General features: G+C 43.0%; 1 protein-coding gene across 8 annotated transcripts in view; it reads right to left on the reverse strand.

Moving 5' to 3' along the window:
- Nucleotides 1–15346, reverse strand: part of Prr14l (proline rich 14 like) — a 55460-nt gene that overhangs the window by 20378 nt on the left and 19736 nt on the right. For all 8 annotated transcript variants that reach the window (XM_031340715.1, XM_031340711.1, XM_031340712.1 and 5 more), the window contains 5 exons: nt 14831–14884; nt 10078–14695; nt 4255–4326; nt 3082–3253; nt 2457–2563 (listed from right to left, as the gene is read on the reverse strand). In XM_031340715.1, coding sequence (XP_031196575.1) covers nt 2457–2563; nt 3082–3253; nt 4255–4326; nt 10078–14695; nt 14831–14884 — 5023 coding nt within the window. The remainder of the gene's footprint in view (nt 1–2456; nt 2564–3081; nt 3254–4254; nt 4327–10077; nt 14696–14830; nt 14885–15346) is intronic.

The raw sequence follows: 15346 nt of genomic DNA on the forward strand, positions 1-15346 counted from the left end.
GATCTCATTACAGATGGTTGTGAGCCATCATGTGGTTGCTGGGATTTGAACTCAGGACCTTCAGAAGAACAGTCAGTGTTCTTAACCGATGAGCCATCTCACCAGCCCCTGTAAACAATTTCTTAAAGGATGGAAATTTTAAAAAAAGAAGAAGAAAAAGAAGAGAAAGAAAGAAAAACAGGTAGAAATTCTAAACAATGAAAACTAAGCTGGTATAGTTATTGTGATGTCTGATAAAGTGGACCTCTAACCAAAATGAGACAGAAGAGATAAGAATACTGTAAATTAATAAAGGAGCAAATCATCAAGAAGATGTAACAGAAGAGGTCCTGGTCCATCTGCCTAGGAAGTTACCCATCTCTCCCAAACTCCAGAAAGCATCCTTACAGCCACTCCATACAGGAGTCTTTTGGATAGAGGAGATGAGAAAGACATATGGTCTGCTGGTCCAGACTCCTACAAGCAAGGAACCCAAAGTCCTTCCTGGCACGACATTCCAGCTGAACACCTAAGAGCTGCTGGGATTCCACTTGGCTCATAGCAGCCAAATACCCATTTCTTTTAGGCTGCCAACGATGGGGGGATTGCAGAACAAGGGATCACCACCAGATGGAGACCAAAAACCTTCTTAAACGTTCACAGGACCAAAGGAGGCCCTGTGCTCGTAGAACAGCCAAAGATGCTTGGCAGGCCATGAACAGACTTGGGTACCCTAACTGCCTAGACCTCTCCTGAGCGTTCTAAGTGGTTTCCAGTGTCCTTGTTGAACTTTGCTGGGACACTGGATCAGCCACTTTGAACTGCAAAATTCAAACTATAAAAGGACTCAGAAATCAGAAGAACGCTTGGGTTCCACCATGCTGTATGGAAAGGGTGTAGGAGGGAAGACTTTGTCAAAGACCCAGGGATAAGATACATGATGATGGCAGACAGGAAGAGGAGAGGCAGCATCCATTCCAGTTAAAGGGTGGACAGCAGCACAGTAAAGAGAGAACACCAAAATTAAAAATGATATCTTTTATAGGAAACAAAACAGGCTGGCAGTGTGGTGCACACCTATAATCCCAGTACTCAGGAGACAGAGGAAGAAGAATTTCTGTGAATTTGAGGTCAGCCTGGACAGTGGCTGTAAGAGACCCAGGACAGCCATAGGTAACACTGTCTCGAAAAACCAAAACCAAACAACCAGAAACAGTGTACTCACATACAGAAAATAAACACATACATAAATATTAAAAAAAAAGAAAGAAAGAAAGAAAGAGAGAAAGAAAGAAGGAAAGCCACGCTGAAACCTACTTTCCATTGGATGTGGGATGTCAGACACGCAAAGTCTTTCTAGAGGTGACGCAAAGGGTAGTCAGTAAAGCGTGTGATAGCTCCAAGGCAGCTGCCAGGCTTCCACTCACAAAGCCTTCCACTCAGTCTCCAGTACAGTGAGAGGACAGAGGGAGAGAGAATATATATTATATTTTAAGATATACTTGTAATCTCAGCATTTAGAGGCTAGGACAGAAGGGTGAGAGGTTCAAGGCCAATCTGCACTATACAGTGAGAACAGGCTTTGGCAAGCGCTGTTCTCACTGGGCACTTTCTTGGCCCACAAACAGACTCTTAGAGTTCAAGAGGTTAATTGTTTTAAGTTACTCAAGGGAACCAGTGAAAACTATACCAGAACTCTGTGTATAAACCAGAAGGTTGGAAAACTGAAGGTGATACTGAACTCCTTCCTCCTTCCCACCTCCCAGTTGCTGAGATCACAGGAGTACGACGCTCTGCCCAACTTGAAAAGTATATTAGAAGACTGCAGATACTGCTCAGAAGTTAAAAACACCATAACATAAATTCATCTTCAGTTTCAGGAGCTCCAATGCCATGAGAATGACCTTCAAGGGCACCCAGCACACATACACACGTGCAGGGAAACACACATACAAATAAAATCAATAAGCCTAAATCAATTTTTTAAAAATAAACTTTTTGTTTGTTTGTTTGTGTGTATGACTTTTCTGTTGTTTTAAGATAGGGTCTCATCATGTAACTGTGCTTCTCTCTCTCCCTCCCTTTTCCCCTCCCTCCCCCTCTTTCTCCCCCCTCTCACTCTTCCCCTTCTCCTCTGAGAGAGAACCTTACCCAGGACAGCTACGTACTCAGTATGTACCCAAAGCTGGTCTGAACAAACAACTACTCCTCCCTTGGCCTCTCAAAGCTCAAAGGCTAGATTCCTACTGGAATTTAAGCTATGATTATGCACACATATTATCTAGCATAAGAAGTACAATAAAATGATTAACGTATTGGAAATTTTGCACATAATTATATAGCCATATAACCAATGAATTCTTGGGATAAAGAAGTAAGATACAGTTCTGGTTCTACGACGGTAACTATAAGGACACATATGCTTTGCCTAGCACTTTCCCCAGAGAACAAACACAGCTTGTGTTACAGAGGCTCACCTTTGGGGCCGAGGGAGGCCCATTGGGGTAAGGTTGGGATCTGGTTTAGGAATGGTCTTCCGGATGCGGATCTGTGAGACTTTCTTTGGTCTCTTCTCTGGCTCGGCCTGTTTTTAAAGGTTAAAGACAAAGATAGGCAAGATGTAAGACATTTAAATAAAGCTGTTATACTCAAAACATTGTTCCCTCAGTTTACAGATAAGCCTAAAAAGTAGCTAAAGACAAATTTCCTCTTTCTGCCCTGGCTTCATCTCCTGTCACTGCCTCTTCATCTATTAACACGGAGTTGAATGGTTCCAATTGAGATAATCAATTGAAAGTGTTCAATCAGTGGAGGTAGGTGGTGCTGTAAAACTGAAGGACACTACTATTTATTCATCTTTCAATGCACAAAGGCTCTTAGGGCCAAGTCTCTCTATAAACTCTCTTTAATGCTGTTGCTGAGAAAAGGGATATGGAAAACAATACAGGTAACTGAGCCCTGCATGGTAGAGCAGGAAAAGAGCTGGAAGCCAGTATGGAGAAAACAGTAGGACTCCATCTCTGAAAACAAACCACCATGTGAGGGGAGTCAATGGGAACCCCAATGCCACCTCCACCTGATACCCTGGTACTCTGCATTTACCTCTTTCTGCTGTGCAGGGCTGCTCTGTGGTCGGGGGCAAACTGCTGACACACCATCCAGCTCATCAAACCCAGGAACTGGCAGCTCAGAGGCTGAGAGCAGGAGCGTGCTGACAGCGGGGTCAGTTACCAAGCAAGACTTTGGCACCAAGGCAGGAAACACAGGCTCGAGCCTAACACCATGGAGACAGAATGAAAATAAAAACCTGTATGAGGCTTGCTTTCTACTTCTAGCAGACTTGTCTGTTTGTTTTTGAGACAGGATTTCTCTTTGGAGCCACAGCTGCCCTGGAACTTGCTGTGAAACCCAGGCTGGCCTGGAACTCAAAGAGATCTGCCTGCCTCTGCCTCCGACTGTTGGGATTAAAGGCATGTGCCACTATTACCTGACAGCAAGCAGGCATTTCTATTTAGATTTTTTTTAAAGTAACTTGGTAAGCACAGAGGTAAAGATTCTTTTTTTGTTTTGGTTTGGTTTTGGTTTTTCGAGACAGGGTTTCTCTGTATAGCCCTGGCTGTCCTGGAACTCACTCTGTAGACCAGGCTGGCCTCGAACTCAGAAATCCGCCTGCCTCTGCCCCCTAAGTGCTGGGATTAAATGCATGCACCATCACTGTCCGGCCTATATGATCTTTTGAACATACAGACTAGAATGGGAGATGTTTTTTCTGCCCAGGAATGACATTTCCAGTCAAACTGTTTTCTAATCACTTTTAGACTAACCTGGGTCTACACATATGAGAAATTACAAGAATGTAGTCAATCCATTTCAGTGTATAGGGCAGTTTTATGAAGAAATGTGTAAGTAAGTGAAGTAGGGAGAAGATAGCAGTGACTAAACAGATGAACCAATGCCACTCAGGGACTAGGACCCAGGCTGGTGTATGGCGAGGACCTCAGACACCTTGAGATGCTAACAAGCTGGTTAATGACTCCTTTTTTAAGTAAATGGTGCTAAGTATACAATTCTACTCCTCCTTATTTGGTGTAGAGCATTACTGAGTCTCAGATATATTTGAGACATACAAACCTAAGTAAGATTAATGAGACCAGGTCAGAGGTGTGCCATGCCTGGCCCATGCTATCAATGAAGACCAGAATAAATGCATTCTCCATCGTGCTTTCTCATGCACACCCACCCACACTTGAGGCCTGTGTGCCAAGGCTTACTTACCTCAGCTGACTGCTGTTGGTGCTGTGGACAGCTTCCATGCCTGGAAGAGGCACATTTGGTATGGTGGCGTGACTGAAGTAAAGCACAAGTACAAAGCAGCAAGTTAAGGGAGTGGGACAAGAACAAAGGTCTTGATGCTACTGCAGGTACTAGCACATGACGAAGGCCAAGAAACAATCACCTCCCACCATGCCACTACACTGACATGTTCACTGGGCTGGAAGTAGGCTAACAAGAGTGTTCCTAATATGAAGAGGTAGAAAGAAAGGAAAGGACAGTAAAAGAGAGGACAGGAACAAGAATGACTTTAGGGTTTACATCCTTTAATTAACTTGGTAAGCACATGTTAAGATTCTTGTAAAAGTTTAAAGATGAGAAATAACAAGATGGTTCTGCATGTAGAAGGTCTTGTTGCCATGCCTGATAACCTGAGGTCAGACTCTGGAACTCACAGGGTAGAAAAGATGGATTCCCAAAAAATTATATTGACCTTCCTTTCTTCATGTGCTTATCATGGCACAAGTTCACTTACATACATGCGCACACATACAACAGATAGTTTTTTTTTAAATTAGACATAAAAGTATATTGCATGTAAAAGAACCAAACACAACAACATAACAAAGTAACAGTATAAGCTACCCCTGCACCAGGGAGGATATAAAGAGGAATGATGAGTTCAGGGTCAAGCTGAGACACACACTGAGTTTGAGGCCAGTCTGAACTACATGAGACCCTGCCTCCAAAAGAAAGGGGGTAAGGAGAGAGATAAGATGGCTCAGCAGGTAAAGACACTGCCTGATAATGCAAGGCGATAGGCTGAGTTTAATTCCTGGACCCCACATAAAGTGGAAAGAAAGAACCAACTCCAAAGTTGTCCTTTGACTACACACACACACACACACACACACACACACACACACACACACGGACATGCACGCACGCACACGCATAGACACACACGCGCGCGCGCGCACACACACGGACACACACACACAGACACAGACACGTATGCACATGCACACATGCACACACCATGGCACAAACCTACCCCACCCCCTTACCAAAAACGCAAACATACAAATTAAAAAGTATAATGAAAATATAAAGTAAAATATTTTATAAACTGTTGAGGTCTATGTTAATTGTTAAAATACATTTTGCCTTTTGGGGCTGGAGAGATGGCTCAATGGTTAAGAGCTCTGGCTGGTCTTCCAGAGGACCCAGGTTCAAGTCCTAGCACTCACACAGCAGCTCCCAATTATCTGCAGCTCTAGGGCATCTGATACTTTCTTCTGACCTGCGTGGGCACTAAGTCCATGGTGTACATACACACATGCAGGTGAAACACCAAGACACATAAAAAGGAGGCTGGAAGACAGGCGGTGGTGGCGCATGCCTTTAATCCTAGCACTTGAGAGGCAGAGGCAGAGGCAGGCGGATTTCTGAGTTCAAGGCCAGCCTGGTCTACAGAGTGAGTTCCAGGACACCAGGGCTAAACAGAGAAACCCTGTCTCGAAAAACCAAAAAAAAAAAAAAAAAAAAAAAAAAAAAAAAGGAGGCTGGAGAAATGGCTCAGCATTTGAGAGCACTAGTTACTCTGGGACAGGACCTAGGCTCAGTTCATGGTACCCATGGTACCCACTTGGAAGCTCACAACCATCCATAATCCAGTTCAAAGGGCTCCATTACACTCTTGTGACTTCCTTGGGCACTAGGCACATATGTGTCACATAGACATACACTCAGGCAAAACACTCATAGAAAAATTTTTTTTTAAAAAATTAGAAAAAAATATTTAATGCCCAATGTATATAAAGCATAGCTTCATACCTAATGCACAATTAATTTCATTCCTCTACCAATGACTTATAGATGCATTCATATAAGATGCTGGAAATTTTTGTGCCTTTCAAATAAAACTGGCACAAAAAAAAAATTCTACTGATTTTACAACAGAGCACACTTTATTAACATGGAACGTTGAGTCATAACCCTGCAACTCATCTCCTCTCTGAAAATAGCAATTTGTTAAGCAGCTAGGGGAAAAAAAAGTCTGGTTTCTCACATGTTTAGAAGAGAGTAAGATCTTAGGTAAAGAGTTTCAGTAAAACCAAAGATACTGGAAAGGGCAGGTCAAAACAGGATTAAAGAGCCCTTGGATCTAGTTCTACTTCAGTGGAAATCCCAAGCAACCAAGGGGTCAGGTTAGAAAAAAATTTTTCAAGTGCTTAGTACAGTGACACAAACCTGTAGTCCCAGCTACTCAGGGAAAGAACAGCAGAGCACAGACTTTGATGTCAGCCTAAGTAATAGAACTTGTCTCAGAAATAATATCAAAAGATTAGGGCTAGACTGTATAGTGAGATCCCATCCAAAAAAAACAAAAAAAAAAAAACTGAAGAGCTGGGTAATGGTGGCATACACCTTTAATTCTAACACTTGGGGGGTAGAGGCAAGTGGATCTCTGAGTTCGAGGCCAGCCTGGTTTACAGAGTTCTAGGATGGTCAGGACTACACAGAAACCCTGTCTCAAAAACAACAACAGCAGCAACAAAAGAAAAAAAGAAAGAAAGAAAAAAACAGAGGAAAAAAGAAGAAAGAGAGAATGTAAGAAGCAAAAATAATGTTTAAGAAATTATTAAAAACCAGATGAGACAGAGTTCTGAAAGAGAAAGGCCTCTAAACTCACATCCTGAATACTAACACAGCATGCAAGAATATAACAGTGAAGTGGTCATGCCTATAATCCTTGAACCTGGAAGGTGGAACAGGATCAGGAGTTCAAGCCCAACATAGGAAGTTGGAGGCCAGCATAAGCTACAAGACAGACAGAGAAGTGGGGAGGGAGAAAACACAAATCAATTTAAAGCTGTGTACCACAAACATATAGCACAGAAGAACTGTAACAGTTTACATAGAGGCAGACCAAAGTACTAGGCAATATAAGCAGTATGCAATCACTTGACACAATTGATCCTTTTTGTACATACATGTGAACTCACGATGGCATGTGTATGGAGGTCAAAGGACAAATTGCCTTTTTTCTCTTCCCACTACATGTGTTCTAAGAATATAACTCAGGTCATCAGGCTTGGTAGCTTAGTCACTGAACCATCTTGCCAGATATCACCCCATTCTTTCACTCATTCATTCGTTAAGTTTATTTACAGATTTAATAATTTTGTGCAGCCAGCAGTGGTAGTGCATGCTTTTAGTCCCAGCTCTCAGGTGGCAGAGGCAGGCAGATCTGACTTCAAGACTAACCTGGTCTATAGAGTTGAGTTCTAGGATAGTCAGGGCTACATAGAGAAACCTGCCTCATACATATATACATATGTACATACATACATTCAGATTTTATGTATATGGTTGTTTGCCAATAGTATGTATGTACAACAAATGCATGCCGTATCCACAGAAGCCAGAAGAGGATGTTAGATCCTTGGGAACTGGAGTCACAGGAGTAGAATTAAGAGGGACCAAACTGGGGTCCTCTTAACTGCTCAAGATCTTTCTTGACCCTTTAATGTGTTTTTGAGACAACATTTCACTCCTTAGCCCAAACTGGTCTTAAAGTTCAATGAGAATTAGAATTTCAACTGTAGAAATAGTTAAGAAGGACAGAGTTAAATAGTTAAAATGACAGAGTTAACCTGGCCTGCTCCTTTAGTCCCAGAGCTCTTGAGGCAGATCTCAGTAGGCCAGCCTGGTCTACAGATGGACTGCTAAGACAGCCAGAGCTAACAGAGAAACCCTATCTGGAAAAACAAAACAGAGTTTTGTCCATCTAAAGAATTTCAGGGGCTGGAGAGATGGATCAGTGGTTAAGAGCACCAACTGCTCTTCTGAAGATCCTGAGTTCATATCCCAGCAACCACACGGTGGCTAACAATCATCTGTAATGGGATCTGATGCCCTCTTCTGGTGTGTCTGAAGACAGCTACAGTGTACTTACATATAATAAATAAATCTTTTAAAAAAAAAAAAGCATTTCAGTAGAAAGATTTATCTAACATAATGCCTTGAGGGCTGTTTTAGTGTAGGGGTTGATTTCAGCATCTTAACTAATGCTAAGCATGCACTCTACATAAACTATAACCTACCTAAAAACTCTAATAAAACGGAAAATTTTAAACCTTACGTTCCCTATGAGGATGACTCGAGCTAAGACTCCTAGCAGTGGGGGATTTGGAGCCTAAAGTGGCCACCTCTTGAAAACAGGAAGGACTCCCAGTGGAGGGATATTTATAGTGTTATATTTAACACTAACCCACCCACAAAACTTTCAACCCAAAATTTGTCCTGCTACAAGTACAGGAACAAAGATGGAGCAGAGACTGAAGGAATGGCAAACCAATGACTGGCCCAATATTCTCTTATGCTTACAGACAGGAGCCTAGCATAACTGTCCTCTGAGAAGCTCCACCAAGCAACTGACTGAAACAGATGCAGAGACCCATAGCCAAATATTAAAAGGAGCTCAGGGAGTCTTATAGAAGAGTTGAGGGAAGGATTCAGAGACCCAAAGGGGAAAGGCACTCCACAACAGACTAACAGACTCAACTAGCCTGGACCCTTGGGGGCTCCCATAGACTGAACCACCAACCACATGGGCTGGACGGGTCCTGTCCCTCACTCTGTTGCCTGCCCATGGATCTCCTTGTCTGGCCTCAGTGGGAGATGATATGCCTAGTCCTGCAGTGACTTGATGTGCCAGGATGGGTTGATACCCAGGGGGGCCTCCCCCTTCTCAGAGGTAAAAAAAAGAGGATGGGACGTGGAGAGAGGCCATATGGAGGGGAATGGGAGAGGGGACTGCTATCAGAATGTAAAGTGAATAATAAATTAATGGAAAAAAAAACCAAGGGGGGAAAAACTCTTAGGTTCCTCCCTCCATTTCTCTGAGCTGGGGATTGAAACTAGTCTTACAATAACCAAGCCACACTCCACTGCTAAGCCACAGCCCTAGTCTTTCTCTACTTTCATTTAGAAGGTACAATGATATTGACCAAATTATTCTCCCCTATTCCCAACAGTGAAACCATAAGAACTTCTGTCCAGCCCAGAGCAGAGTGGTGGCACATGCCTTTAATTCCAGCACTCAGTAAATAGGAGCAGGCAGATCTGAGTTCAAAGTCAGCCTGCTCTATAGAGTTCCAATACAGCCAGACCTACACAGAAGAACCTTCCCCTTCCTCTCAACCCCACCTCCAAAAGAATTTGTCCAGTTCATTACAAATTCTACAAAGTCCCAAAACCAGGGTATGCAACTGTAAACTTCTGAAGGCTATATCAGAAAGAAATGTAGAAGCAACTGGGACAAGATGGCTCAGACTTGTAATCCCAGCACTCAAGACTGAAGCAAGGTGTTCTTGAGTTCTGGGCCAGCATGAGCTACAGAGTGTCACAAACAAACAAGCAAACAACCTATAATGAAAGGCAGTGGAATATATTGGGTGTTGTGGTGCATAACTTTATCCCAGCACTTGGGAGGCACAGGTCAGATTGGTCTGTATAGTGAATTCCACAACAGCAGAGCTATGTTGAGATCCTGACTCAAGAGGAAAAAAAAGATGGTGGCACGAAGAATAGAATATAAAGAATAGTGCAAGACGTAAGAGAAGATGCTGTGGGCAAATTAGGGGCCTCTATATGCAAGAATCACTGCTGCACTCTCAACAGAGACTTTCCAAGGAAAACAATGTAATACAGGCAGCCCCTAGCAGACAGTTCTGCATTTCCAGCACTGGCCCCTCTCCTTTCCCAGGCAGCAGGAGACAGATATGGAACACAATGAAAGAAAAGGAGACAAGTTCTTACCTGCTCGGGGTGCACAGGCTCCCCTGCTGCTTGCTATGAGTGGAATGAAGAGCTGGCAATTTGAAGGTACAAGAGGGTCCGTGCTGGCTCCAAATGGACAACACTCGGCCCACCGAGTAGGGCAGAGAACAGAAGGCCTTATCTGCTATAGAGGCTGGAGACCTTAACCCTTTTAGGCCCTGTGTAAACTGGGTCAAGAAGAGCCTCTGCATGATAGGCATATGACTGGAGAAGTTCCGTCTTTTTGTCCAGATTCGGTAACATCCGGGTGAACAAAGTGCTAGAAGTGTGTGAAGGCCAAGGCCAGAGCAGTCTGCCCTGGTCTGAACTATGGCAGTGCCTCCATAATCTTGGAGAGGAGCCTGAGTGTGTGCCTGACTACTGAGGCCAGTGTCTTCCCTGAATGTGGCCATCCCAGGGCAACCGTGGGACAAGAAAAAAGAGAAGGTCCACTTGGGAGATGGAGCTGAGCACTGGGAGGCCTCTGTTAAGGCAAGCCTCGATGGAGCACAGTGCTCAGGAAAAGTCCTGGAGGACTCAGCCATGCAACTGGATGCTGACTTCACATGAAAGGAAAATGGGACGCTTTCAGTACCAAACAGCAGTGACGGCATCTTGTTGCTCAAATCTATGAAGCTCATTTTAACAGCTTCAAGAGAATAAAGTGCCAAGGGCCTATTATTAGACCCCCTATTCCACCCAGTAGCTGCCAAATATGGGTCCAGCTGCATTGCATTATGTGAAAATCCATCTAGGAGCTTTTTATATCTGAGGCGCTTGTAGTTTTTAGCCAATGGAACAAGGGAAGAGGGATAACGCCGATATCTGAGTTTCTGGGGCTTTGTTGCCAGAGTCAGTCTGGAGGCAAGGACAGACAGCTTGTTTAGTAAGGCTGATTCTTTGGTAGGCTTCCTACAACTCAGGCTCCTCAAGGAATGGCACAGAGTAGCCTTCGGCTTTGGTATGTGGCTCCGCAAGCTCTCGCTAGCTACGGTTTCGGGTTCCAATGGCTTGACAGGCACGGTACATGGACTGAGAAGTCTGTGTGCTTTTGTGGGGATTGGGTTGGAGAAACTCTTTTCACAACCAGAATTTCTCACTTTACTTATTTTTCTCCGCACAGTAACTGGCTCCTGACAGGAAATTCTCTTACACGTTCGATGAGGCTGCTTCTTTACAGGAAGCAGTCTTTGCTGATATGACAGAGTCACGAAGGCACCGTGTATTCGGTCACCTCCAGCAAAGCTGGGGTCATGTTCTTTCCAGGAGGCACCAGGAAGGCAAGTACCTGTGCATAACTCATTATCTTTCTTTAATGAATGACTTAAGCTTTCTTCTTCTGGGTATTTCAACCTCTGAAGCTGTCTAGCAATTTTGTTCTTGGATAGCTTTCTTAGGGTGACGCCTCCCATCAGGATGGACTCATCTTGGTCAGCCACAGGTTGCTTATTTTGCATCTCATCTGACAACGAGTTTGATGACATGTGTGGTTCCAACAGTGCATGTGTGCCCTTTTGATATGTACGTTCTTCCTTTGGCAAGGCAGAGTCCACAGTTCCCTGGTTTTGTGGGGCTTCAGGAACATTTTGCACTCTCTGGCATTTCAAGTGGGTCTGAGAATTACCATCATGACCTTCTCTGGTGATAGTCTCCTCAGATGCTTTCCCAACAGGTATGTGACCCAGTAGTCCGTTCTGATGTTCTTCAGCTTCTTTATTCATTTTAATTGCTGTTTCCATTGCCATAGGCAAATGTTTAGCAATGGAATTCTCATGAGAGTGACAAGTTTTGCAAACATTTTTGTCCACACTGATGTATGTGCTACCTCCTTCACTAGCGTTACTTAAACCCATTGGTATTCCTCCCTTCATGTCAGACAGGTCTGTGCAATCCTTGCCATTTTCACAAAGCATCTCATCATCTTTGGGTTTACAGTGATATTTTGAGTTAGGCATTTCATCATGACCATCAGCTGGTGACTGTTCCCAAGGAGACAGACGAGAATGCACCATCTTGAGAGAGTCTTGGCACCCAGGAGACATTGAGTCTTTTAAGGATAATCCAAAGGTTTTCTTCTTGCCAAACTCAGAATCTGCTTCTAGTCTCAGTCCTTCTACAATGGATCCTCCCTTACCTTGACGCTCACAATGAATGTAATTTAAAGATCTACCTCCTCTATCCAGTGCTCTTACATTTGGTTCATGATCTGCAACAGATTTTACTTTATGATCAATGGCGGAGTCTGGACATTCTTGCATTTCATAGTCTTTTAGAGATCTGCACACTTTTTCTTCACGTGATCTTTGCATTTCAGGAGAATCTACTGAAGCAGCAGCAGCAGCATTTGGGAGTGCTGAGTGCCAGTCAGGGGTACCTTTAAATACAACATTCAGTTCTCCTCGAAGAGATGAGGTACTTCTTAAAGGCTCATGGTATGCCAGTGTATCTTGCTTTGTACAATGACCAGATAGACTAGATGCTTCCGCACCCAGCATTCCCTCTATAGGCTCATCTGTGCAGTCTGGACATATGACATTTAGCATACTGTGTGTGAACTCTTCAGAACCAGGAATATTTTCAAAGGCTCTTTTGGGATCTTTTATCTTTAAACTACCACAGGACAGAGGGACTTTACTGCCTGAACTGACTATCAGATCCTTTTGCTTGTGGCTTACCTTAGGGATGGTCTCTCGGTAGTCACCATTTAGTCCTTCCCTGGCTGGCTTACCTTCACATCTGCATTTGTCTAGGCTATTTTGGTTATTCTGACAGTCAAAGACTTCATCTGCTTTCTGGTGATGACTTTCAGCTGCTTGGTACATGGTTTTAAAATGAGATGAAATAACACTCAGAGACTGGTCCACTAATGTTTCAGGACTTGGAATGTTTGCAGATTGTTTTAGTTCTTGTGTGTCATAAGCAGAGATGCTGTGTTTATAAATCTCAGCGTCTTTGTGTTGATCTTGTTTCTTTTCAACCAGCCCTTCATCACTGGATTCCATGTGAGTAACTGTGTTCAGAGAAGCACTATGTGACACAGCTACTGTCATTGAACTTCTGACTGGGCCTCCTAGGATGCTGCCGTGCACCTCTCTCCCAACAGGTTCACTCTCCAAGAGGGTGCTCTTTTCTACAAAATCTTCTGGTCTTTGGAAGCAGTGATTACCATATTGAGAAGCATTTACACACTTTATTTTACAGTTGTTAACTTTCAGAATATCTTTTCTAGGTTCGTAGGCAGCACAAGCAGAACACATGTTCTTTTCAGATACTTCTTGTGTTATGCAGTGACAGCTGAAGATATCTTGAGACTGTACATTTTGACATTCTGTGACAAAGGAAGGGCCAGCTGCTCCTCTCACACTTGAGAGTAACATGGAATGTATACCAGTCATTTCTTTTTGCCCTTCTGAGCTGCTTGTTTTGATGTTTAAGGTTTGTATATATGAAGAGGCACCACAGGCTTTGTCACCTTGTGGAGACATGGCTTCCATTTTTGTCTCAGCAGGAATGGTTTGAGTATCAGGGGTAATATTTACTCCATTCTCCAGAGAATGATGGCTCTCTTGAATATTTTTGCATGTTGCTGAAGGCATTTCTCTGTTTATATTTAGTAGAGAGTCAATTGTCACATGGTCTTGAGAACTAAGGGACACTTGTTGATGTGAAACACATTCATGTTCTATTTTGTGTGCAACCAGAGCTCCGTTAGGAGAGTGTTCACTCATCTCACAGGTGCTGATGGGTTCATCGAAATGTGAGATGCTGTCTCGTGAGGACTCAACAGGTTTTTCTGGAGATGATGGTAATTTTGCAGTACCTTTCTTGGGTTTTAATATTTCATTACGTTCAGAAGTTACTGGATCTTCTGACATCAAACTCTGAAGAGGCTGGCTTTCAGACTGAAAATCGCGGCATAATGCTTTATTTGGCAGAGAGTCACCCAGATTTCTCTGGATGCTGACTACAGATTTAGCATCTTTACTGTAAATCTTCCCAGTTAATGCACTGGACTTTACAGGTGTTTGCTCAGGCTCTTCGATATGCACCAATAAGGAAAAGCTGCTTTCTTCAGAGTGTTTCTCAGGATGGGTCACATCAACAACAGTTTTTCTATGGTCCTCAGAGTTTATCAAATTACCATGAAAGTTTAAAGTAATTTTCACATCATTTTTATTAAACATAATTTCTGTGGCTTCAGTAGAAGAATTAAGCATAGAACTACAGCTGTCCGTCCAGGGACAACCAGCTTGAGTGTGACAGTTGCTGTGGTTACTGGATTCCACAGTCCTTTCTTCTCCACACGTGAAGTCCTTGCTTTGATCAACCCTGTGCGTTTTTTCAGCAGATGCCTTTAACAATCCACTGCTTTCAAAACCACATTTTTCTAAGGATTTTGGACCAGACAAATATGGTGTGAGATATAAAATTTTAGAATTTTCTTCCAAGGGTTTTCTAGTACCCATGCTTCCTGTAGCGACAGAACTATCGTGTGCAGAGCTGTGCTTTTCCTTACAGTGGCTGAGACCCTGCTGGTGATTGTCATCCTCTTTACAGACAGGGTGTAAGTCACATGACTCTTCCTTCCCTTTGCTCATTTTGGAAACAGTACAGTTCCCTGGTAACGACAAACAAAACGACAAATTAGTAATTCTCCACATTTTCTTTCTTTAAGAGTTGCTTTTGTTAATTCAGAGGACACAAAGGTTACAGATTCTGTGCTAACTAAAGCTTGGTTCCTTGGCTTTCATACCTTGTCTATCTTCTGTGGGTTCTGGCAGAGTTCCAGTTGTATTATGTACATTTCCTTTTACAAAAGAGAACAAATCAAATCAGTATATAATTTAAAAAATAAAAATAAGAAAGCAGCTTTACCTAAATGAATTCCATCATATATCCAACGGCAACAGCAGAAAGGCTAACCTGAGAAGACCTCAGAAAGCTTAGTATGGCAGACTAGTTATTTAGTTTCTTTGCAAACTATGATAAAGAGCCAAAAAAGCAATCAATTTTGAAAGAAACATAAAGCACCTTTCATTATGTTATTTGGCATTCACAGATGATACTAGATAATTGAATACCACATGACTCAGTCTTAAGGTTGGTTTATTTATTTTATGTGAGTACACTGTCGCTCTCTTCAGACACTCCAGAAGAGGGCATCATATCCCATGACAGATGGTTATGAGCCACCATGTAGTTGCTGGGATCTGAATTCAGGGCCTCTGGAAGAACAGTCAGTGCTCTTAACAACTGAGCCATCTCTCCA

Source organism: Mastomys coucha, unplaced genomic scaffold, assembly GCF_008632895.1.
Source record: "Mastomys coucha isolate ucsf_1 unplaced genomic scaffold, UCSF_Mcou_1 pScaffold22, whole genome shotgun sequence".
Taxonomy (NCBI): domain Eukaryota; kingdom Metazoa; phylum Chordata; class Mammalia; order Rodentia; family Muridae; genus Mastomys; species Mastomys coucha.